This window comes from Callithrix jacchus, chromosome 5 (assembly GCF_049354715.1).
Source record: "Callithrix jacchus isolate 240 chromosome 5, calJac240_pri, whole genome shotgun sequence".
NCBI lineage: Eukaryota > Metazoa > Chordata > Mammalia > Primates > Cebidae > Callithrix > Callithrix jacchus.
In genome coordinates, this window is record NC_133506.1 from 33,763,567 (window position 1) to 33,788,215 (window position 24,649).

At 49.5% G+C, this 24,649-nt stretch overlaps 2 protein-coding genes across 4 annotated transcripts in view; both read left to right on the forward strand.

Annotated features, from left to right (window-relative positions):
* Positions 1–14,261, forward strand: part of BPI (bactericidal permeability increasing protein) — a 36,189-nt gene extending 21,928 nt beyond the window's left edge. Inside the window, exons 10-15 of the mRNA XM_035298584.3 lie at positions 510–677; positions 2,150–2,217; positions 6,560–6,602; positions 10,068–10,131; positions 11,201–11,292; positions 12,783–14,261. Coding sequence (XP_035154475.1) covers positions 510–677; positions 2,150–2,217; positions 6,560–6,602; positions 10,068–10,131; positions 11,201–11,292; positions 12,783–12,821 — 474 coding nt within the window. The 3' untranslated portion in view covers positions 12,822–14,261. The remainder of the gene's footprint in view (positions 1–509; positions 678–2,149; positions 2,218–6,559; positions 6,603–10,067; positions 10,132–11,200; positions 11,293–12,782) is intronic.
* Positions 14,262–23,128: 8,867 nt separating this feature from the next.
* LBP (lipopolysaccharide binding protein) overlaps positions 23,129–24,649 on the forward strand; it is a 32,396-nt gene continuing 30,875 nt past the window's right edge. For all 3 annotated transcript variants that reach the window (XM_002806766.7, XM_078371626.1, XM_054255335.2), the window contains exon 1: positions 23,129–23,287. In XM_002806766.7, the coding sequence (XP_002806812.2) occupies positions 23,164–23,287 (124 nt within the window). In that variant the 5' untranslated portion in view covers positions 23,129–23,163. The remainder of the gene's footprint in view (positions 23,288–24,649) is intronic.

Below are 24,649 nucleotides of genomic sequence, written 5' to 3' on the forward strand. Positions count from 1 at the left end.
AGGGGATTGTCTTGAAGCTTCATTTGCATAACAGTCACGTTATTTTTACTCAGACTGTGGGTTTACCTGGGGAAGATCAGAGGCTAAGAGAGATGGGAAGAAGGTCACCAAGGCCCTGCTTAGTTCCCCCTGGAAGCCACTACTGCTCTCTGAGAAAGTGACATCTGCAGAGACCCGAAGGAAGGGAAAGAGCCAAGATAGAGAAGAATGTGAGGAAAAGCATTCAACAAGGAGGAACAGAGAGTGCAAAGGGTTTTAGGTGACAAGAGAGCTTGTTGAGTTTGAGGCACAGAAAGAGTTCCATGTGGCTGGAGATGGAAGACAAGAGGCAGAGGCACAGGTGGTGAGGCTGGCAGGGTGCCAGCTACCAGATTCTGCCATCTTAGGATTTATTCTAAGAGCAATGGGAAGATGCTGGAGGTGTTTAAGCAGGGCGGGGCAAGATAGGATTTAGAAACATTTCAACAGGAACTCCTCCTTTCCTTGGCTGTCTCCACTGGGGGCTGCAGGTAGCCAAGATGTTTCCCAACATGAAGATACAGATCCACATCTCAGCCTCTGCCCCGCCACAACTGTCCATACAGCCCACCGGCCTCTCCTTCTTCCCTGCCCTGGACATCCAGGCCTTTGCCGTCCTCGCCAACTCCTCCCTGGCTTCTCTCTTCCTGATCGGCATGGTAAGCTGTTCCTGGGTGTGGACAGATGAGGAGCCCTAGACAGTCCCGAGAGCACTGTCCTTGGAGTCAGGAGACTAAGCGTGAATCCTGTCCGGGTTCACACCTGGACTGTGCCACTCCAGAGCCTGACACTCAGCCACTTCCTCAACGGTGCTGGCTCCTGCAAGCATTCATTCATCCAGCCACTCACTAGTGCATTTGTTTACTTATTCACTCAGTTATTCATCCACTCGATTTCTCATTCATTCAATTATTCATTCCATGTTGGCTTGAAATATGTGTACTATTTCCAATTCATTCACTTACATCTTTAGTAATTCAATTATGCATTTTTGTATTTGTTCATTCATTCAATTATTAATTTATTCTATTATTAGATTGTTGACTTGAAATATGTCATACCTTTTCTGATGCCTACATGGATTCCTTTATTCAATTATTCATTTACTTACACTTTTGTTCAAGTGATCATTCATTTGTAATATTTGTTCATTCATTCACCCATCACTTATTCATTCATGCGTATCTTTGTTATTCTTTCATTCATATATTTGTTTAATCTTCCATTTGCCTCAGTTTTCACTCCACTGTGGCCTTATGCATTCATCCCTTTGATAACTCCGTCACTTCACAGTCATTTGGTGGTGCCTATATGGCCGCTGAGGGGGTGGTTCAGACACTCTCCACACCAGAAAGCACTTAGAGGCCTTAGGCAGGTCCACTGGGTCTCCCCACCTGTTACCCCACTTTGCAGAGAGAATAGGTCCTGGGGGTCATCCAAGATCACACAGACTGCACAGAATAGCTGAAGTGGGAACCCGGGACTTCCTCCTCAATACATATTTTGTGAATGAATTAATGAATGAGGGATTGTGAGAACAGGGCTGGCCTGGACTGCAGCACTGAGGTCTGTCTCATACAGCCCCTCCAAGAGTTGCCAAGAACTCTGAAATGGTCCTGGAAGTAGAGAGAGAAAATGGAAACTGGCTGACAGTTTAGAACTCAGCAGCCGCAAAGCCACGGGAAGTCTCCCCACTCCTCTGGCCGCGCAGCCTGACCCCGCAGGGGTGTGGACTGCCCTGGGGAGCTGTGGTGAAGCTCACCCTCCTTGGCTCGGAGGCCCTGCAGCAAGGCGCCTGGGTCGGGGCGCTTCACCCTGGGCTGCTGTGAAGCTCACCCTCCTTGGCTCGGAGGCCCTGCAGCAAGGCGCCTGGGTCGGGGCACTTCACCCTGGGCTTCTGTGAAGCTCACCCTCCTTGGCTCAGAGGCCCTGCAGCAAGGCGCCTGGGTCGGGGCGCTTCACCCTGGGCTTCTGTGAAGCTCACCCTCCTTGGCTCGGAGGCCCTGCAGCAAGGCGCCTGGGTCGGGGCGCTTCACCCTGGGCTGCTGTGAAGCTCACCCTCCTTGGCTCGGAGGCCCTGCAGCAAGGCACCCGGGTTGGGGCGCTTCACCCTGGGTTGTTGTTTTGGCAGAGCACTCATGGTTCCCTGGAGGTCGGCGTGAGGTCCGACAGGCTTGTCGGAGAGCTCAAGGTGGATAGGTAAGGGGGCCTGTGAGGGGAGGAGGGGGCTGCCCATCTGTCCTTGGCTGCCGTGGGACGGCAGTGGCCCTGTGTGTACAGAAGCACCGCATTGTTGCTTTCCTGTTCGCTCATCACGTTAAAGCCTCAGCAAGTGTGTGGCCACAACACTCCATTTTGCAGACCAGGAACCTGAAGCTCAGAGAAAAAGTGACTCACTCGAGGTCACACATTGTAGATGATCAACCATTCTCAGTTTATCCATGAGTGTCTCAGTTCTTTTTTTCTTTCTTTCTTTTCTTTTTTTTTTTTTTTTTTTGAGAGTCTCACTCTGTCTCCCAGGCTGGAGTGCAGTGGTGCTAACTTGACTCACTGCAACCTCCGCCTCCCAGGTTTAAGCGATTCTCCTGCCTCAGCCTCCCAAGTAACTGGGATTACAGGCATGCACCACCACGCCCGGTTCATTTTTGTATTTTTAATAGAGACAGGGTTTCACCATGTTGGCCAGGCTGGTCTCAAACTCCTGACCTCAGGTGATCCACCCGCCTCAGCCTCCCAAAGTGCTGGGATTACAGGCGTGAGCCACTGCCACCAGCCGAGTGTCCCAGTTCTAGCAATGACAGTCCTGCGTTCTGGGACACTGCCAGTCCTTGTGGCTGGGAGGCATCAGCTATGACCCCCACTGAACCACAGCAGCATCCAGCCATCTCACGTCCTGGCTTTCCCTGACACTTGGAAATCCCACTTCAACTTCTTCTCGCCCCATCCTTGGGACTTTAACCACCAGCTCTGCTGGGAGACTCTAGAATCCACATGACCCTAATTCGAGTCCTGGCAGGGGTTTGTGGTGAGGAGTGTGGCCCCGACATGAGGCTGCCTGTGTTTGAAGTGCAGCTCACCTTGGCAAGCAACAAAACGCTGCCAACCTCAGTTCCCGGCTATAAAATAAGCCCAGTAAGGTCAGATGCGGCAGCTCACAACTCTAATCCCAGCACTTTGGAAGGCTGAGGCGGGAGGATCACCTGAGGTCAGGAGTTTGAGCCAGTCTGGCCAACATGGTGAAATAAAAATTAGCCAGGCGTCATGGTGGGCACCTATAATCCCAGCTATTTGAGAAGCTGAGGCAGGAGAATCGCTTCAGCCCGGGAGGCAGAGGTTGCAGTGAGCCGAGATCGCCCCATTGCACTCCAGCCTGGGCAGAGTGAAACTTGGTCTCAAAAAGTAAAACACAAGCCCAGTAATGCCTTTGCCAACAGCATCACTGTGAGCTGAAATGAGGTGTTAGTATGTGCTGCAGTGTTGAGAACACTTCCAGGGATAGAATGAACACTCAGTATGCAGGAGGGAAAGAGAAACACAGGGCCAGGCGGGGTGGCTCACGTCTCTCGCCCAGCACTTTGGGAGGCCATGGTGGGAGGATTGCCTGAGCCTAAGAGTTCGAGGCCAGCCTGGGCAACATAGTGAAACCTTGTCTTTACAAAAAGAAAAAAGTGTTTTTTAATTAGCCAGGCATGGTAGTACACGCCTGGGGTCCCAGCTACTCGAGAGGCTGAGGTGGGAGGATCACTCCAGCCTGGCAGGTCAAGGATGCAGTGCATGTTTGAGCCACTGCACTCCAGATTGGACAACAGAGTAAGGCCCTGTCTCAAAATAAACAAACAGATTATTTAAAGAAAAAGAAATATAGAAAGGAGGGTGAGACATAGAGAAAGAGGCAGAGACACAGAGAGTGACACTCAGAGGCGACAGACACAAAGGAAGGGAGGGAGGGAGATTCTGTCTCCATCTCTTGGCTCTGCTGTCTTCTGCCCTGGCTTCATTCCCCAGCAGGCTGTCACCAAGTGGCAGCAAAATAGTCACCAGGAGCTTCCTTATTTTCCCAGAGTAAAGAGAAAACCTCATTCCCAATATTCCCAGCGGAAGTCCTCGGACCGACTTTCATGGGGCCAGCGTAGGTCACAGATCCATCCTTGCAGCAATGACTGTGGCAGGAAAGTGGACAGAGAAAAGGAAAGGCAGAGACAGAGGGAGATACTCAGAGACACAGAGGGAGACACTCAGAGAGACAGAGGGAGGCACTCACAGAGACACTCAGGGAGACAGAGGGAGACACTCAGAGAGACAGAGGGAGGCACTCAGGGAGACAGAGGGAGACACTCAGTGACAGAGGGAGACACTCAGAAAGACAGAGGGAGGCACTCAGGGAGACAGAGGGAGGCACTCAGGGAGACAGAGGGAGACACTCACAGAGACACTCAGGGAGACAGAGGGAGACACTCACAGAGACAGAGGGAGGCACTCAGGGAGACAGAGGGAGACACTCAGAGTGACAGAGGGAGACACTCAGAAAGACAGAGGGAGGCACTCAGGGAGACAGAGGGAGGCACTCAGGGAGACGGAGAGAGACACTCAGACAGATGGAGGGAGGCACTCAGGGAGACGGAGACACTCAGGGAGACGGAGGAAGACACTCAGGGAGACGGAGTGAGACACTTAGAGAGATGGAGGGAGGGAGCGTGGGGGCAGAGAGAAGCAGACATTGTGAGTGATCAGATGTGGGGGCCCCCACAGTTAGACCAGGCACCCGCCTCTTCAGCTCATTTGCACTCTTTACACACAGCCTTGACCCACATCCCTGCCCAGTCCCGCCTTCTCCCTGGCACCGAGCCGTCCTTCTTAACCTTGAGACGGGCCTCAGAGGTTTCCGTGCTGCTCATTTCTCCCAGCATCATGTTGACAAGCGTTCCTGCTTCAGAACCATATGGATTTAATTTCTCTTGAAACACCCATGGGCGTCTCAAATAAAGGAGCTGGAGAGGATACAGCTGGGGGTGGGCTGAGCACAGACTTTGACTTTCTGGGATGTGCAGGAGGTGGGGTCAGGTGTGAGAACCCATGGAGCAGGAACCCTGGAGCTACTGACTCTTCGGGAGCAAGGTCAAGTTTTCACGCTTTGTACAGTGTTGGAGACAACCAAGGCTTTGCCTTCAAGGAGCCCTGTTTGAAACCCTGTTTTATTTTATTTATTTATTTATTTTAGAGAGAGTCTCACTCTGTCACCCAGGCTGGTGTGTAATGGCACAATCTCAGCTCACTGCAACCCCGGCCTCCCAGGTTCAAGCTTTTCTCCTGCCTCAGCCCTTTGAATAGCTGGGACTACAGGCACATACCATCACACCGGGTTAATTTTTGTATATTTAGTACAAAAGATGGGGTTTCCCTATGTTGGCCAGGCTGATCTCGAACTCTTGGCCTCAGGTGATCTGCCCACCTTGGCCTTCCAAAGTGCTGGGATTACAGGTGTAAGCTACCTTGCCTGGCCAAAACCCTGCTTTATTACAGCCTGGGCAACATAGTGAGACCCCCCCCCCCGTCTCTACAAAAAACACTTAAGAATTAGCTGGGTATGGCAGCACACACCTGTAATCCCAACTACTTAGGAGGCTGAGGTAGGAGGATCACTTGAGCCCAGGGAGGTTGAGGCTGCAGTGAGCCATGATTTTGCTTTGCAGTGCAGCCGTGACTGCACTCCAGCCTGAGCAGCAGAGTGAAGCCCCATCTCAAAGAAGAAGGAAAAAAAGAAACCTGCTTTGCTAATGTTAGCTGTGTGACCTTGGACCATTGCTTGACCTCTGAGTGTTGGTTTCCTCATCTGTAAAAATGCGTGTAATAGCCCTTGCCTTTTGGAATGCCTTTGGGATTCAGTGGGACAAAGCAGCCGACACAGCTAATGAATGTCAGGGTTCAATGAACTGCCGTATGTTCCCTCCTTTCTCTGAGATCACTATTAATGTGTCATAAAGGCCATAAAGGGAGGATAGTAGACCGGCTCAGGAAACTGAAAAGTCCAAGGTTTTCAGACAAGGAAAAGACCCGGCTGCTCAAATGATGTCCTTAGGAATCTCTCTCCATCTCCTGGCTCTGCTGTCCTCTATGCTGGCTTCATTCCCCAGCAGGCTGTCACCAAGTGGCGGCAAAACAGTCACCAGGAGCTTCCTTATTTTCCCAGAGAAAAGAAAATACCTAATTCCCATATTCCCAGCGGAAGTCCTGGGACCGACTTTCATGAGGCCGGTGTAGGTCACAGGTCCATCCTTGCAGGAATGACTGTGGCTGGAGAGGAGGACGATGTCCTTTGGCCAGCACGGCCTAGAGCTCAGTGTGGGGTCAACGGCACTGACGATGCAGGGAATGTGTGAATTCTCCAGAGGAAACATCGGGGGTCTGTGACCGGTGGAAGCAGAGTGGATAGTGGGTGGGAAAACTGAGGAGTGTCACCGGAGTGGGTCTGTCCTCTCTAGAGACTGGTTCTCACAGTAGTCAAGCAATTGGTGATCTCAGCCTTCTCCTCACCCTCCCACAGGCTGCTCCTGGAACTGAAGCACTCCAATATTGGCCCCTTCCCGGTGAGTCTGATGCCCCTGGCGGCTTCTTCCTTCCCCCGGCCTGGCGGGGTGGGGGGACATGTCACAGGCTCGTGGCATTATTTAGGCGGCTCCCGGTTCATTGGCATATAATTTGTTGTGAACTAATGGTTTGAGGAGTTTGGTGGGCAGAGGGATCCGAGTCAGAATCCCTGCTCCATGCCCACTAACCGTGGGGTCTTGGGCCAGTCACTTCCCTTTTCTGAACTCCAGGTCTTCCCCACCGGAGTGAGTGTAGTACAGCTTAAATGGGATTAAACATGCACGATCTGATAGAGAAAATCTGCTCAGCAAATATCTGTTGAGGGAACAAATGAATTCCTTTATTGAGCACCTGCTAGGTGCCAAGTGCTGCTCCAAGTATGGGACAGGCTGACGCACAAGACAGGGAAGCGATGCCTTCTCAGAGCCTTAGACGGCAGTGGGAAGACAGCACAATGAGAAATGGAGGCACTGTGGCTCACATCTATGATCCCAGCACTTTGGGAGGCCAAAGCAGGAGGATTGCTTGAGGCTAGGAGTTCAAGACCAGCCTGGGCAACATAGCAAAATGTCATCTCTTATAAAAAACAAAAATTAGGTGGGTGTGTTGGCATGCACCAGTAGTCCCAGATGCTTGGGGTTCTGAGGCAGGAGAATGGCTTCAGCCCAGGAGTTCCAGGTTACACGGGCTAAGATCATGCGACACTGCACCCCAGCCTGGGCAACAGAGTGAGACCCTGTCTCAAAAAAAAAAAGAAAGAAAGAAAGAAAGAAAGAAAGAAAGAGAGAGAGAGAGAGAGAGAGAGAAAGAAAGAAAGAAAGAAAGAAAGAAAGAAAGAAAGAAAGAAAGAAAGAAAGAAAGAAAGAGAAGATCATTTCAGTCACAATCAGAGCTATGAAAACCAAAGTTGGGTTGAGTGGAAAGTGATGGGGGAGAATGAAGCGTCAGAGGGTGTGATCAGGGAAGGCCTCCCCGAGGAGGTGATGTTGGACTGAAGGATGAGAAAGAACCAGCAGAGGAAAGAGCAGGGGCAAAGGCGCTGTGGTGGGAACAAGCTTGGTGCGTTTGGGGAATGGAAGGAGCCTGTGTGTCTGGAGCAGAGTGAGTAGGGGGCATCGGAGGAGATATGGCCAGAGGGGCCGGCAGGGACTGGCTCACCCAGGGCCTTCCAGGCTGGGCTAGAGGAGGGGACATGGTGTGCTCACAGGCAGTGAGCAGCAGTGCCCTGTTTCCTGCAGGGAGTGCTATCAGTGGATTTGTAACTTTGTAAAAGCTCCCCCTGGCTGGGGTGAGGGTGTGGATTACAGACGAGGGGAGGCTGGTGTGTTTGTACATGGGAGATGCTGGGGGCTGGAACTCAGCCTAGGAGAAGAGAAAGACGGTGGATTGGAGACATATTTTGGAAGTCAATTTAGACAGAACCTAGGGGAGATGTGAGCTTCTTTTATAAGGTGCGTTTGAATACTTAATGGATACGTGTTGCACAGCTTCTTTAGACAGAACCTAGGGGAGATGTGAGCCTCTTTTATAAGGTGCGTTTGAATACTTAATGAATACGTGTCGCACCCAGCATTGTACTAGGTACTGTGGGGTATAACATGGGGTCAGTGTCTGGCAGATTCAGGCACAGCACAGAAGCCTCCCTCACGGCTGTGTGAGGAAGGAAAGGATTGTTCAGCTGAATTCTAGAGTTTGGGGGAAGCAGTTGGATGAATGGCAGAGCCATGTATGGACATGAGAAAGGTCTGGTAGAAGAGGGAGGAGCAGGGAGAACCCCAGCTCACGTAGGCATTTCCACTGCCCAGGAGTCACTGCTCATTGTTAAGTAGATTTGCCCCTGCTGTCCTCACAAGGGGTGCTGATGACGAGCTGCCCTGTTACTGGGAAGTAGTTGACCTTGCTGTTCAACGCCAGCCACACACAGCACCTGCCTTTGTGTAACCTCAGAAGCCGCGGTTGGCTATCCGGGGTCTTGCTACATTGGCCTGAATCTCCTGGTGGGCTCTGGCTGAATCCCAGTTTCTGCTGCTCTGCAGAACATTTCCTTAAGATTTCTGAGATGACCCCACCACGTAAGTGCCTCATAAGCCCCCCAAGCCCAAAGTCATACCGTCCCAGTGTCCCCTTCAAATCTGATGTAAATCCAACCAGCCATTTTCACCTGATGAGATTCCAAATGGAAGGACCAAATGCAACGTCACTGTATTTTCATGGACTCACTGGTTCCAAGGCTGTCTTGGTGGCTTGACTAAGTCCATAACTAATTTCTACTTCTGCAGAAAATAGAAATGTAAAGTTCTCAGGATTCACAGGAAGGAGGGCACTGCATTTGGTGAGGCCAGGGAATAACAGACCAGGGAAGGAGACTCAGTTGTTCCAGAAACAAAAACAGATACATTTACAAGCTGTAAATTTCATGACTGCAGGCAAGCATCTCGAGTGTTTTACACTATTTTTAAAATTTTTTTATTATCGCCAAAGCAAAACATATGTACTGTAGGGCAATCAGAACCTACAGATTTGCAAAAGAAAGAAAATTAAAACCATGCAAATTTTCATCACTTAGTGAATAATTTGGAGAATATTCTTCCTGACTTTCTACTATGCCTATTTAATTAAAAAATGGAACGATGTGATTTCTACAGCCTGCTTTTTCTCACTCAAAAATGTATCATGGTTATCTCAGTGTTGATACTTACATTTCTACAATATCATTCTTAACAGTCACATGATATTTCCTCTATTAAAGTATTACCATTTTCCACCAAGTGATTCCTCTATTGCTGAATGTGGAGGTTGCTTTTAATTTTATTGTTTTGGACAAATTTGTTGCTTTGGTCAACATCTTGCATCCAAATTCTTTCCTGCACCCTACATTATTTCCTTAGGATAAATTCCTCCGAAGCATGTTTGCTAGCCCAAAGGCACATGGGGTTTTGCTATGTTGCCCAGGCCGGTCTTGAACTCCTCTGGGTCTCGAGTGATCCCCTCGCCTCAGCCTCCCAGAGCACTGGGGTTACAGTCATGAACCGCCAAGCCCTACAAGGCACACACAGGCTTCTGATGAGCATTGCTCCAAATAGCCCTCAAAACGGTTGATCCAGTTTGCCCTCTAACTGCCATGTCTGAGAGGACACATTTTTAAGCCAAGCTTTTCCCATTTAAATACTGTCTGATGACCTTCCTCATCATTGTCGTGGGTGGCAAGGCCCCAAACCTTACAATGGAGAACGTGCTTTACATCAGGAACGTCGGAGCAAAACAACCCACTTCCATGACCTTGACTGGGCTGCCAAGTTTTCACATGTCACTCGCGTCCACCCCTCTGCAGTCCTCCCAGCTGTGCGGTTGCCGAGCAGCACTAGGGGAAAGGAGGCTGACAGAGGGAGGGTGATGGAGGGCTGCCGGTCCCACGGGGTCCTGGCGACGCAGGGCCATCCTCCCATCCTCCCTCTGATTTCCAGGTTGAATTGCTGCAGGATATCATGAACTACATTATACCCACTCTTGTGCTGCCCAGGGTTAATGGTAAGGAACTTTGGAGAAATCACTGGTTTTTAGTCATGGGGGAAGAGGGTGGGGTTTATTACCTAGAGTCACCTAATACCTGGCCCCAGGTAGGAGGGCTGGGTAATGATGCTGTCAAGTGAAGCTCAGATGGCATCTGACCCAGGAACGGGATGGAACAAAAAGGGAGCTTACCTGGATTGACTTACTACATATGGGTTGATCGTTATTGCCTCCAGCCCTTACAAAACCCCCATGAGATGAAGAATTATTAACATCAACTTTTACAGGAGGAAGTGGAAGAACAGAATGGTTTAGTGCCTTAGGTCACAGAGCAGGCAAGAGGTGGGTCGTGGATTTGATCCCATCTCTAAGCCAAAGCCCATGGTCTTTTTCCGACCCTGGTAGAAGGACAAAGGGGTCTCCTGATAGCCCCACCCAGAGCTTAGATTACCACCCTGGAAGAGCTTCAGGCAGGCCTGCCCCTGACCTTTAAGAGCAAGGGGCAAAAGCACAAATAGAGGCCCACATAACCTGGGACTAGGATATTTAGAACTTATCAATCAATCTGACAAATTATCATATGAAATGTGATCCATCAGGCCTCTGATCTGTCCTCCTGCCTTGAGAAATGTAGCTTTATAATGACCTGGGAGATCACATTCTAGAGTTATCTGAAGTTCTACGTGGTGGTATTTGGGGTGCTTGCCCTGGCCACTGTCCATTCTGGCTTTATCCTAAACATTGAGGGGTTTTATGCACACATGCATAGATACCCCTAATTACACATCCACATCTGTCCACACCATTGCACTCAGGGGATTGTGGTTTAGTGGATACCAGCTACGCTGCTCCCTCAGGCGGGCCATCATAGGGATGGAGCCCACACAGGTCCTAGAAGTGGACTTGAGGCTGATGGACCACAGGTGGGAGGGACGGGCTCCAGGGCAGCCTTCCTTGCAGGCATGTACGCCCATGCCAGTCCCTTCCTAGGCCCTGGCATGCAGATTCAGGGAGGCTGCCTACCAAGGCGCTCTGGCCTTCCCTCCTCCCCCGCCCTTCTCTTTCCTCCTCTCCTTGTCCTTACCAGTGGTCTCCATCACAGAGAAGCTGCAGAAAGGCTTCCCTCTCCCGATGCCCGCCAGGGTCCAGCTCTACAACATGGTGCTTCAGTCTCACCAGGTGAGTTCCAGGGTCTCTTTTCCACAATCTCCCCTAACAATAGTGACCAGTAGCAGCCCGTTGCTGCAATGCTTCCTGCATGCCAAGCCCTGCGTCAAGCGCTTTCTACCCTTACCACAACCCTGGGATGTGGGTGCTGTGAATAAGCAAAGAAGAAAGATCAAAATTCAGAAAAGCCACACAGTGTCAAATGAAGTCCAGATTCAAAGCCAGTCTCCCGGCTGTGAACCGTCACTGCCACTTCCCACGCTACAGTCGGCAAAAATGAAATGCGCTGATGGGCCAAAGAGCCTCTTTTATAAGGTGCATTTAAGTATTTAACAAATATATGCTGCGTGCCTTTTGCGCGAGCCTCGTAGCAGGCACTGTGGGGTGTAACATGTGGCCGATGTCTGGCAGATTTAGACACAGCACAGAAGCCTCCCTCGCGGCTTTGCCCAGCCTGACCTCCATCTGCATTTGCCCCTGATGCCTTTCCTGGACGTGCTTTCTTCTCTTAGTTTCCAGCATTCCCCTGGCTCCTGGTTAGGTACCCGCCTCACTCACTGGGTAGTTGCCATCTCCTCTGCTTGTTCTCTCGCCACTTCTCTGTAAGCTGGAGATCCCCAGGACCCCTCCCCAGACCTCTTCTCTTCCCCCATAATTGACTAGCCTTCCTCACACTCATCAACTTCTTCAGGCTTAGCTGCCACCACCTATGTGCTAACCAGTGTCCCAGCCATGCTCCCAGTCTTTTCATTTTCTTCCAAACTCTCCACTTGTGCATTTGCAGGTTCCCCCAATGTCTCAACCCTGAGGCCTCTTAAACCCAGCACTTCCCCACAAAGCTGTCACCTCTGCGGCAAAACCATCACCCAGCATTGCATTCCTTATCTTGGTCAAAGTTTTCCTGATAACTTGCCCTCATGGAAAGCCTCACATCACCCAGATCCCTCCCTCTCCCTTTCCCCCAATGTCCAGCCTATCAATCTCCAATTCTTTAGAGCACGGAGCTCATTAATGAGGCTGAGAGGCTGCAAAGAAATAGCCAAGAGTGCAGAGGAAGCACATACTACATGTTCCTCACATTTTACCAAGTTCGTGCTTTAAAAACAATGACCCATGGCACAATTTAATTTCTTCATTTCTAAAAATTCTGAGTGAGAGGCACAAAGGAGCAAAGAGAAGTGGTTTTGCAGCCTTGATTGGAGAAAGAGCTCCCTTGAGCTGCCATGAGGCAGGGATGACAAATGAAGGCCTCTAAAACAGCCCGGGGGGCCTCGGAGTCTGAGAAGGAGGCAGCTCCAGGGAAGCTGCTGACAGATTCACGGGCGTTGGCAGCTGTTGATGAGCAGATCCAGGCTGCAAGACACTGAGTGGCCCCCACTGGCCCTGCCTTTCTCCTTCCCAACAGGCAGGCTCCCAAAATGTCCTTCTTAAAACTCCAGCAGCTTCACACTCACAAACGGGGTACGTCTTCAACTGGTGATGACATTCCCATCTCTCCCTAGAACTTCCTGCTGTTTGGTGCAGATGTTATCTACAAATGAAGGCACCAGGGGTGCTGGGGCTGTCAGCCGCACCTGTTCCTGATGGACCGTGGGGCACAAGCTGCCTTTCCCCAGGGAATCCTCTCTGGATCTTAACCAAGAGCCCCTTGCAAATTTCCTCGGTTTCAGAAATGATCTAAACATGAGGAAACGTCATTCACTGGAAAAGTGTGTGGTGTGTATTTTAGGGATTATGAGCTTCTTTCAAGGGCTAAGGCTGCACAGATATTTCCTCCAGGAATTCTGTTTCAATTGTAACCAAGAAATTTCCATTGTGCTTCATGAAAAAAAACTTCTGGCTTTTTTCCTGTGGATTTTGTGTGCTCGTATTGTTTCTTGATTTATGTTCACTTATTTATGATTCATTGGCTGTAACCAATGTGGCTGACAGTGCCAGTTTACAGCACAGATATAATCATCTCTTTTTAATTCCGTAATTAATCTCTTGAGTTTCCACAGCCTCCATTAACAGAAAATCTCATTGTTCCAAGTGTCCTTGGAATTTTCTTAGTCCAAATTCCTAATGTCACACAGAGTGGAGAGTCATAAGCCCACTGTGTTGTTGTTCTTTCCACTGCCACATGGTGTCGCTGTTGACCAATCGCTCTGCACAGCCCGTTGCCCTGTGTAGTAGTCACCCGTCCACTAGGACTGTTGCTCCCGTCACCACCACACGGTGTCGCTGTTGAACAGCTAGCCCGCTCAGCCCACCTTCCCTGCTCCACACTTGGGCTCCATGGTTATGACCCCCTTCATCCGTGTTCTCCTGCCCAGTCATTGTGCCCAGAAGCAGAACACTGAACCAGGTGACAGAGGCCACTGGGGCTTCCTGCTTCAGTCACAACTTTGAGTGCTATTAGCACTCATGACTCTCTGGGCCCTGGTGTGGAAGCCAGATCACCAGCCCAGACTGTCTTTAGAATCCTGAGGAGCTTTCTTGGGGGCTTTGGGCCATTTCCTCCCATGGGACATCAGATGGGGCTATCTCAGTCCATTAGATGGGGTTTTATGGATTGTATTTCAAGTTGATTGAGGAGTTCTGAAAGGCCTTTCTACTGCTGACATTTGCTCTGAGACCAGAGGATGAGCAACAACATACTGGAAGGGTTTGATGCAGACAGTGGAGTGGGGGATTGCACGACCAGATTTAGCTTTTAAAATGTTTTGTTGTGACTTCTGAAAGCATCAGAAGGGCAAGAGCGAAAGGGGGTAGGCACAAATTAGGAATGTGTTGTTATTCAAGTTTCAACCAGGTTGGTGATGGTAAAATTGGAGAGAAGCATTCATAGTGAGCAAAAGCAGATGAAGGGTATTTATTTTATTTTTAAAGAAAAATGTACCTACTTCTGCTGACATCATTGATTCTTTGTTAAATGGAGGTAGAGGCTCTAGGGCCACACAAGAAAGAAGCACCATTGATCAAACACTCTCAGACGCCAAGCAAAGGACATAAATGATTTCTTTTAATTCTGATAGCATTCTTCATCACCCACGATGGGAATTGCTCAAACTTTTTGTTTGTTTATTTTTGAGACAGAGTCTTGCTCTATTGCCCAGGCTAGAGTGCAGTGGTGTGATCTCAGCTCACTGCAACCTCCATCTCCCAGGTTCAAGCAGTTCTCCTGCCTTAGCCTCCTGAATAGCTGGGACTACAGGCATGTGCCATCATGCCTGGGTAATTTTTGTATTTCTAGTAGAGATGAGGTTTCATCATGTTGGCTGGGCTGATCTTGAACTCCTAACCTCAAGTGATCCACCCACCTTGGCCTCCCAGAGTGCTGGGATTAGAGGTGTGAGCCAATGAGCCAATGAGCCAATGAGCCAATGGGTCCTTTTTTTTTTTTTTTTTTTTTTTTTGACAGGGTCCTGCTCTGTCACCCAAGCTAGAGTGCAGTGACTTGATCTCAGCTCACTGCAACCTCTGCCTCCCAGGTTCAAGTGATTCTCTTGCCTCAGCCTCCCTGGGATTACAGGCACACACCACTATGCCTGGCTAATTTTTGTATTTTTAGTAGAGATAGGGTGTCGCTATGTTGGCCAGGCTGGTCTCAAAGTCCTGACCTCAGGTGATCCACCTGCCTCAGTCTCCCAAAGTGCTGGGATTATAAGCATGAGCCACCATGCCCGGCCTGGCCATTACTTTTGGTGGCAAAAAAAACCCCACATTTACTTTTGCATCAACCTAAATATTTCTTGGACCTGAAGATTGGTGCGTGGAACACATTGTGCCTGAAAACTTCTCTCCAATGGCTGAGGAAAGGCAGTTGTTTGGGGCTGGGGTTTGAGCAGTACTCCCCGACTCACTCCCGAGGTTCTGCCAAGCTGGCTACAGAACCACTATTGGAGCAGCAGCTCCCTTCAGGCTGAGCATTGTCTGCTCCAAATGACCGCTACTGTGTGCTCCAGGTTTCTTTGGGTGGTGTTGAAAATGTTCTAAAATTCAATTCTGGATTGTATGCTTTAAATGGGTGAATTTTACAGTATATGAAATATATGTCAATAAAGTGGCAAAAAAAAAAAAAAAATGAAAGAAAATTTAAAAAGGATTGCTCGCTCCGAATTGCCTAAAAGCTCACCATGAGAGCAGTCTCCTTTCTGGGATAAGCATTGCCTTCTTGGGGTTCCTTTTGGAAATGCTGACTTATTAAATAAATGTGAGGGAGGAGTACCCTATGCAAGGAGAGAAGCGGGGAGGGGCACAGGAAGACTAAGCGCCGTGCTCATCACTTTGCCATATACCTCTAGTGGCCGTGAGCAGCTCTGGCCCTCAGTCTATCTCTTCAGGCTCTTTATCCTATTTAATCCTCATGACAACCGCTAAAGGTAGACAAGGTGGCCTTCCGTTTCCAGATGAGGAGTCGCTAGAAAGGTTATGTGGCCTGCTAAGCTAAGCGTTCAGTGACTGGGCTCAGGAGTCACCTGGCGGTGATTTCAAACATGAATCCAGCCCCCCAGAGGGCTGGGTGACTTTTCAAATGTTACTTAACCTCTCTGGTCCCCTATTTCCTCCTTTGAAAAGGAAAAAAGCCTTGCCTTCTTCTTTGGCATGAGGTTATTGGGAAGCATCAGAGGTATGATTGACAGGGTCATGGCACAGGGGTTAAGAGTATGAGCCGTGATCCCAGACATCCTGGGTTTAAACCCCAGCTCTGCTGTTCACAGCTCTGTGACTTTGGGCAGTATACTTAATTCTCAGGTTTTCAATTTCTCATCTTAAAGGGAACATCATAATACTACCTACCTCATAAAGTTGTTATGAGGATAAAATACACGTCGAATCTGCGGTACGGGGTTGACAAGAGTAATCCAAGTCTGCTCTAATTTGAATAGACGCAGTTCTTACTATCCTGTAAAGACTACATCTGACCAGGTGCGGTGGCTCACGCCTGTAATCCTAGCACTCTGGAAGTCTGAGGCGGGCTTCAGACATCCCTGCCTCATGGCAGCTCAGGGAGCACTTGTTCCAATCAAGGCTGAAAAAACACTTCTCTTTGCTCCTTGTGCCTCTCACTCAGACTGGGATCACTTGAGCCCAGGAGTTCGAGAAAAGCCTAGGCAACATGGCAAAACCCCGTTTCCATGAAAAATAAAAAAATAGCATGGTGTGGTGGCACATCCCTGTAGTCAGCTACTTGGGAGGCTGAGGCATGAGTATCGCTTGAACCCAGGAAGCGGAGGTTGCAGTGAGTTGAGATCATGCCACTGCACTCCATCTAGCCTGGGTGATGGAGTGAGACTCTGTCTCGAAAACAAAAAACAAACTATATGTGTCTTGCCACAGTAGTATTCCCAAGGCCTGCCATATAGTAGGTGATCAATAAGTATTTCTTTTAAAAACGATCTGGGACTTTAACCCACATCTGCAGGACCCAAAATCATTATGTCACTGATTCTCAAAGTATAATCCAGGTCTGTCTGCCTGAATAGGCCTGACCCCAAGAATCAGAGGCCCTGGCTTGCCAGACATCTGGATTTATCCTCTCCAGTTCAGCAATAGGCTCACAGTGTAACCTGGACCAGTTCTTCTCCCTCTCTAGGTCTCAGTTTCCCCTTCTGTAAACATAAGGGCTCTCTGGGGTGAAGAACTGTGTATTCACGGACAGCCCTGCTCCAGGGGGGCTCCTGGCATTTCAAGACACGCAACCTTCAAGCCACAAAGGATCGTCACTGACATTACCACTTTTATTTTGTAGGCTCGCATGTCTCAGGGTTCCTGTGTGTGTGTCTGTACATATGTGTGCACACAGGCACACATTCAGATCTGCGGGTGATGTGGCTTGGGGAAAGGCTGCCATAAATATTAAACTCCCAACTTCAAAGTACCCTGCAGAGATTCAAAACTTGAGAAATGCATAACATCATTCTCTTTCAAGAGTCAGTGTTCTCAGGAGTGTGGGCACCGTCATAGAAAACTATGGAAAAGGAGAGTGAAGAGTTAGAGAATTGCTGAGCTTGGAGGGAACTCAGAGCTCATTTAATCTCTTGTTCCCGAAGGTCGAAGCACGATCTATGGTCAGCAGCATCACCCTCACCAGGGAGCTTGTTAAAATGCAGAGGCTCAGCCCCCAGAAGAACAGGATGGAGGAAGATTTGCATTTAAACAAGATCCCTGGGGGATTTGCCTACACATCTTCGTTTCTGAAAAGTTGTCCTAGTCCCCAGCCCTCATCTGCATTTGGGGGAACGTGAGGAACAGAAAGGGGTGGAGTTTGTTCTAGTTCCCCCAGCCCATGAGGAGCAGGGCCTTGACAAAAACCTGTACAGACTTTGGAAAAGATGCAAAGCTCTCTGCAAGAGGCAGGCATTTGCACAAAGGATGAATAAGTGCAGAAGAAATGCTCAGTGTTGCTAATTGTGTCCATCAGGGTTCAGGCAGGAAAGGAGAATCTGACTCCAATGGTTCTTGGGATTTGAATAAAGAGGATATTTCTAAGCTGGACACAAGCTGGAGAAAACCAATCAGGAAAAGCAGCGAAGGAAAGCCTCTGGGTATCCCAGCCCAGGGAGAGAGTGGGAGCCACGGACAGGACTCATCGGGAAGGACACAGCCACGGCCACACTTGTGACTGTTGTTAGGGACAAATAGTTCCTCTTCAAAGGGTTTTGGTTTCTGGTTCTTTGCTCTAAAAAGTAATCTTACCCATTCATCTATCAGCCCTCCCTATCTCTGCTGTGACCAAACACACCCCAGCATCTCCCATCACCTATGTATCCGTCCTTCCAACCCGTCAAAAGCCAACCCTTGCCTCCTTTGATGAAGTCAGGAATAGCCAATCAGAATTAGCCTAGATCGTGCGATCTGACCACAGCCCATGGGGGAGGACACAGGAACAGGGTCTGCATTAGGAATAAAAACTCCTGCCCTCCTTTGTTCTGAGCACTCTCCCTTGCCTCTGCCTTGCATGCAGGAGGCGCCCTTCTATAGAAGTAAATTGTCTTGCTGAGAAAACTTTTGCTTGAGTGTTGGTTCCACTTTGCAGCACTGAGCATTTTACTTTTAACATGATCAAGAGAAGAAGAGAGCAGGGAAACATGCCATGACATCTGACCTTCTGCCATCCCACCCTTTGGCTGAACCCAACTAGAGATGAGGAAACTGAGTCACAAAGTGCCCAAAGTCACCCCATGGGGGAGTCAGGATTCAAATCCTGGCCATCTGGCCCCAGAGTTCATAAAGAAAAACATAAGGTTTGTTTATTCCTTTGGCAATTATCTGTTATTTACCACTCAGTGTTCTAGATACTACGGATTCCAAATCTGGGCCTTTCAAAACCTTTTCGGTAATGCTCTTGTAGTCAGCATGTTACAGCGGCAAGTCCGCGGCACTCCTGGCCCTTGTCTTCCCAGAGGAAAGAATTCAGCTGAGAGACAGAGGCAAGTTTTTGTTTTTTGTTTTTGTTTTGAGACGGAGTTTCGCGCTTGTCACCCAGGCTGGAGTGCAATGGCGTGATCTCGGCTCACGGCAACCTCCGCCTCCTGGGTTCAGGCAATTCTCCTGCCTCAGCCTCCTGAGTAGCTGGGATTACAGGCACGCACCACCATGCCCAGCTAATTTTTTGTATATTTTTTAGTAGAGACAGAGGCAAGTTTTAAAGCAGAGGCAAAGGTTTATTGAAAGAAGCAAAGTACAATTGAGAGACCAAGTGCCCCGCTCAGCCTTTGGCTCGGGATGTTTATATACAGGCTTGGTTCTGGGGTTTCTCTTCCTCCTTGATTCCTCCCTTGGTCGGGCTATTGCTCTATTCCTGCAAGCGCAATGGCCAGCCAGCACTTGGGAGAGGCCGCATGCGCAGTGTGCTTAACTGAGGTTGTGCCCGTGCTCACTTGGGGTGATTTTCCCTTACTGTTCCGGCGCGCTGAGAGAAATGTCACATACAGGCCAAACGCCACCATTTGCCCCAATGGCACATGCTTAAGATCTTAACAGGGAAGGGTGGTTTGCTGGCTCTAGATGACGTCTACTATCTGTTAGGGAACTCCTCTCCCTCTTGGCACCATTCGTGGCCACATACCATGTCAGAGGGACAGTTTTATGATCGCCTGACCATCATTCAGTGCAGTGTCATTTCTGTGGGCCCTCTCCTGCTCAAGAACACAATAAACATCCTTGTTAAAAAAGTGCCCTATTTCACTGCAATAGGACTGGGTGGAGGCCAAGTGGCAGCAACTGTTTCTTTTGTGGAATTGGATGGACAGCCTGGAAGGAGAAAGGCCCAGGGGTTCTAACCAGCACCGGGGTCATGCTGCTTCCTGAGGCCTCTGCTGGGTCCTGGGCCATCAGCAGAGTCCTTAGCCAGGAGTGGGCACCTGTAGGGGTGGAGGGTGGTCCTGGGCCACGTGGCAGCTCTAAGGTCCAAAGGTTGCTGCAGTGGGAAATTCCCAGCCCCACAAATGGTCCCCAGCCAGGAACATCCTTAAACTGGTGTCAGAGGAAGAGTGGCATTCATGTCCCCATAAGATCCCCATGCTCCAGAACATCTTCTACTCTCCTCCCCACCTGGGCGGGAGGAGTTCCAGGAAGCAAAGGCCCCTAGGCACACTAGGGTTGCCCCTGTGAGCCCTTTCCTGCTCCGAAGCCTCCCAAAGTCAGTTCCTTACCCTCAGGCCCCTGCTCAACTTGTTGCCTGCCAAGAGAAGCCTGCCCTGACCAGTGTTTTGGAATGGCATCCCACAGACCTGGACTTAAATTCCTGCTGGGTGACTGCAGCCTACATCACTTCACCTCACCAAACCTCAGTTTCTTCAGCTCAAGACGAGACTAAAATATCCACCTGGAATTGCTAACGCAGGGATGAGAGGAGACGCGCAGCTTGACCAGCACGGTGCCTGCACATAGTAGGTGCTCAGTAAATATCAGTTTCTTTCCGATTCCTGCTGGGTGCGACAAGGTTCTCAGGAAATGGAAGACTCAGCCCTGCCTGCAAGGAGCATTCAGACTGGTGGGGTGGGGACTGGGGGGAGGGACAGAGGAGGACCCCAACAAACAGCCCCAGTGACAGGAACAATGCAGTACAGAGGAGCAGAGAGGCCCGGACTGTGGGGTTCCCTGTGCTTCACGTGGGACGTTCTGATCTTAACCTCAGTGCCTGCCAGTGCTGTTTGTGACCTATTGGGAGTTGCCCAGTTAATCCCACCACATTCGATTGGCTGGGACTGTCACAAAGACCTGCTCAGTTTCAAGGGAAGGGGACAGAAACTCTACCTTTTGATGGAAGGAGTATCAAAGAATCTGTGGGTATATTTTCTTTTTCTTTTTTAAGACGGATTCTCGCTCTGTCACCAAGCTAAAGTGTAGCGGCATGATCTCGGCTCACTGCAACCTCCACCTCCCAGGTTCAAGTGATTCTCCTGCCTTAGCCTTCCAAGTAGCTGGGACTACAGGCACTTACCACCATGCCCAGCTAATTTTTTTGTATTTTTAGTACAGACGGGGTTTCACCATTTTGGCCAGGATGGTCTCAATCTCCTAACCTTGTGATCCACCTGCCTCAGCCTCCCAAAATGCTGGGATTAAAGGCATGAGCCACTGCGCCCAGCCCTCATGGGCAGATTTTTAAAGGACCACAATTACCAAAACAGCAGGGTGGTTAACGTTATGGTGGTGAAAGCACAAGGGGTCCTGGGACCTCAGAGGGGACCCTTTCTAGAATCCAGAGAAGCATGGGAGTGGTCAGGGAAGGCTTCCTGGGGGTGAGGGCAGAGCAGAACTCACAAATGTAAGCAGTGCTGGGGCAAAACTCTAAAAATTAAGCACAGTCCCTACTATAAACGTTGCTTTCCAAAACAAAATTTTGCTATCTTTACTTACGACAAATACATGCCTAGGACCATGACCCAAAGAATATAAAAATTTTAGAGGCTGGGCGTGGTGGTCCAAGTCTGTAATCCCAGTACTTTGGAAGGCCAGAGCAGGAGGCTCACTTGAGCTCAGGAGTTCAACACTAGCCTGGGCAACATAGCAAGATCTCGTCTCTACTAAAATACAAAAAATTAGCTGAATGTGGTGGCTCACGCCTGTAGTTCCAGCTACTTAGGGGGCTGTGGTGGGAGGTTCACTTGAGCCCAGGAGGTCGAGGTTGCAGCAAACAATGATCGCTGCACTCCTGCCTGAGCGAGAGTCGACTTTGCCTCAAAACATAAATAAATAAATAAATAAATAAAAATAAAGGCAGGCAAGGTGGCTCATGCCTGTAATCACAGCACTTTGGGAGGCTGAGGTGCGTGGATCACAAGGTCAGGAGTTCAAGATCAGCCTGGCCAACATGGTGAAACCCTGTCTCTACTAAAAACACAAAAATTAGCTGGGCATGGTGGTGCCTTCCTGTAATCCCAGCTACTCTGGAGGCTAAGGCAGGAGAATTGCTTGAACTAGGACCTGGGAGGCAGAGGTTGTGGTGAGCAGAGGGCGACAGAGCAAGACTCTATCTCAAGAGAAAAAAAAAAAGAAAGAAAGAAAAAAAATTTTACACATCAACAAGCAAAATTATTATTTTTAATAAATTATATTTATAATATATTTATAATATAAATTATATTTATAATATAATTTATATTTATATGTTTAATTATAATTATAATTTAACACTTATAATTCTATCCGCCAACCAGAAACAATGGCTCAGAACTCCTTGCTAAATATTTCCCAGATTGTTGAATATGGAAGCCTGTTTTGAAACCCCCAAAATAGAACCTTACTCTCTGGTGCCACTGGAGACTGATGCCTCATGCACCCCTCTCCTTGCCAAGAAATACCTTTATTTCTGCAGCCTCACTTTAAAGAGGGTGTCATAATTCATTTAACCAATGCCTTTCTGTCGGATACACGAGGTTGGGTCTCACTTCTGCCCTGTTTCACACAGCATAGCAATGGTGTCTTACAGTGGTGATTTGCTGGCACACTGACTGAATTATATACTCAGGGGCAAGTCCCTGAAATTGAATTGCTGGGTCACAGGGCATGCAGCTGTTTAAACATTTACCAATTGCCTTCCAGGAAATTGTACCACTAGCAAGGTTTGAGAGAGGCTGTTTTCCCCTGGGGGAAACATTTATTTGTTTATTTAGGAGCCGGAATCTCCCTCTGTCACCCAAGCTGGAGCACACTGGTGCAATCTTGGCTTACTGCAACTTCTACCTCCTGGGTTCAGGTGATTCTCCTGCCTCAGCCTCCTGAGCAGCTGGGACCATAGGCGCCCGCCACCATGCTAATTTTTTGTATATTAGTAGAGATGGGGTTTCACCACATTGGCCAGGCTGGTCTCGAACTCCTAAGCTCAGGCAATCCAGCCGCCTCAGCCTCCCAGATTTCTATGATTATAGGCGTGAGCCACCGCACTGGCTGCGAAACATTTATTTTTTTAAATAAACAGAGCAGGTATATTTAAAAAAGAGCGATTAGAGGGGGCCAGACGTGGCTTCACTCTCGACCCTGCCATCTGCTGGGTGTGAGATCTTGAGGAAGCTGTGTGGCCTCTTTGAGCCTCAGTTTCCTCATCTGCAAAACCAGACCTTCCTGGCCGAGCTCTTAAGAGACTGGCTGAGATGATGCAAGATGAATGGTGATGAATGTGGGGTGTTTCTGCAGTGAGGGTGGCTAGCGATGATCACAGGGGCCAGGCTGCCTCATCCTCTGATCTGGGCAGTGAAAACTGGCTTCTAAGTATGACCTTATAGATCCCAGGGATGTCGCAAGCAGGTTCCAGTCCCTGTGCCTCCCATTCCCGCTCCCAGGAGCCCGCCCAGCCTCAGGAACTGCCCCCAGCCCTCCAGCCTTGGCTATTTAAGGGACTTGGATCCACCCCACAGCTGGGACAGTCCCGGCGCCCTGCACTGGGGATCTAGGATGGGGGCCTTGGCCGGGGCACTGCCGTCCATTCTGCTGGCATTGCTGCTCAGGTCCACCCCAGAGGCTCTGGGTGCCAACCCCGGCCTGGTCGCCAGGATCACCGACAAGGGCCTGGAATATGGTAAGAAGCCAAGGCTGCTGGCTGGATTTGGCAAACCCAGGCTCCAGGCTGCTCTGGGTACAGTGGGGACAGGGAGAGGGGACACAGACTGGACCCTCTCGCTGGGGCAGTGCCATCTTCTGGGGGCTCTGGCTCGGATTCCAGCCTCACCGCCCACCAGCTGAGTGTCCCGGGCAGGTTACTTATGGTAGTGAGGTCCTCCACCAGCCGAGAGAGCACAGCTTTGCGTGCAAGTATTTGATCTGGGAAATTATCCCAGGAAACACTGTGGGGAAGCGGTGCTGAGATGAGGAAGAGAAGACAGCCAGGAGAGAGTGTGGGATTCAACCCGCCACCACCTCCGAGGACAGGAACCACTCCACTGGGAAATACATGCCTCTGAACTAGAAGTCAGAACTGTGGTCACCTCTAGAGGCAGGCAGAGACCCTGAAGGGCATGAGGGAGCCTGCTGGGGTGCTGGAAGATGCTGTGTCTTGATTCAGGTGGTGGTCACATGGCTGTATAAACATTAAAAATTATTTAGCAATACCTTTAAAATTTGTGCCCGTTAGGCACTTTATGTATATTATTCCTCAGTTTTAAAGAATGGGCAGGCCAGGCACAGTGACCCATGCCTGTAATCCCAGCACTTTGAAAGGCCAAGGATAGTTTGAGGCCAGGAGTTCGAGACCAGCCTGGCCAACTTGGTGAAACCTCGGCTCTACTAAAAATACAGAAACTAGCCAGGCATGGTGACAGGCATCTGTAATCCCAGCTACTCAAGAGGCTGAGGCAGGAGAACCACCTGAACCCAGGAGACAGAGGTTGCAGTGAGCTGAGATCATGCCACTGCATTGCAGCCTGAGCAATAGAAGGAGACTGTCTCAAAAAAATAAATAAATAAAAATAAAACAAAGGATGGGCAAAAGTAGAACTATTTCTTTAGTTGAAGCAAAGCCCCCGGACTATCCAGGTGGCAAGGGAGCTGGGATGTGTATACACCACAGTGATCGATTGAGGGCTTCTAGGCAGGGGGACGTCAACTCCCCAGCATGTCTGTCCTGTTGCATGTACCTGCTTTCTTTGTCTGAGGACAAAGAGCCTCAGACCCCACATTCATCACCATTCATCTTGCCTCATCTCAGCCACTCTCTTAAGAGCTTGGTTAGGAAGGCCTGGTTTTGCAGATGAGGAAACTGAGGCTCAGGGAGGCAGACATTGGCAGCTGGGAGTCAACTGTCTCTCACTGGAAAGACTCAAGGATATGGACAGGCACTGGCCACAGGTGCTTCTCGAATTCCTAGAGCCTGAATTGCCTTACCCGTGAAATGAGATAACAATATTCCCTTAGGTAGAGTTTTTGGGAACCCAGACTGGCTTGA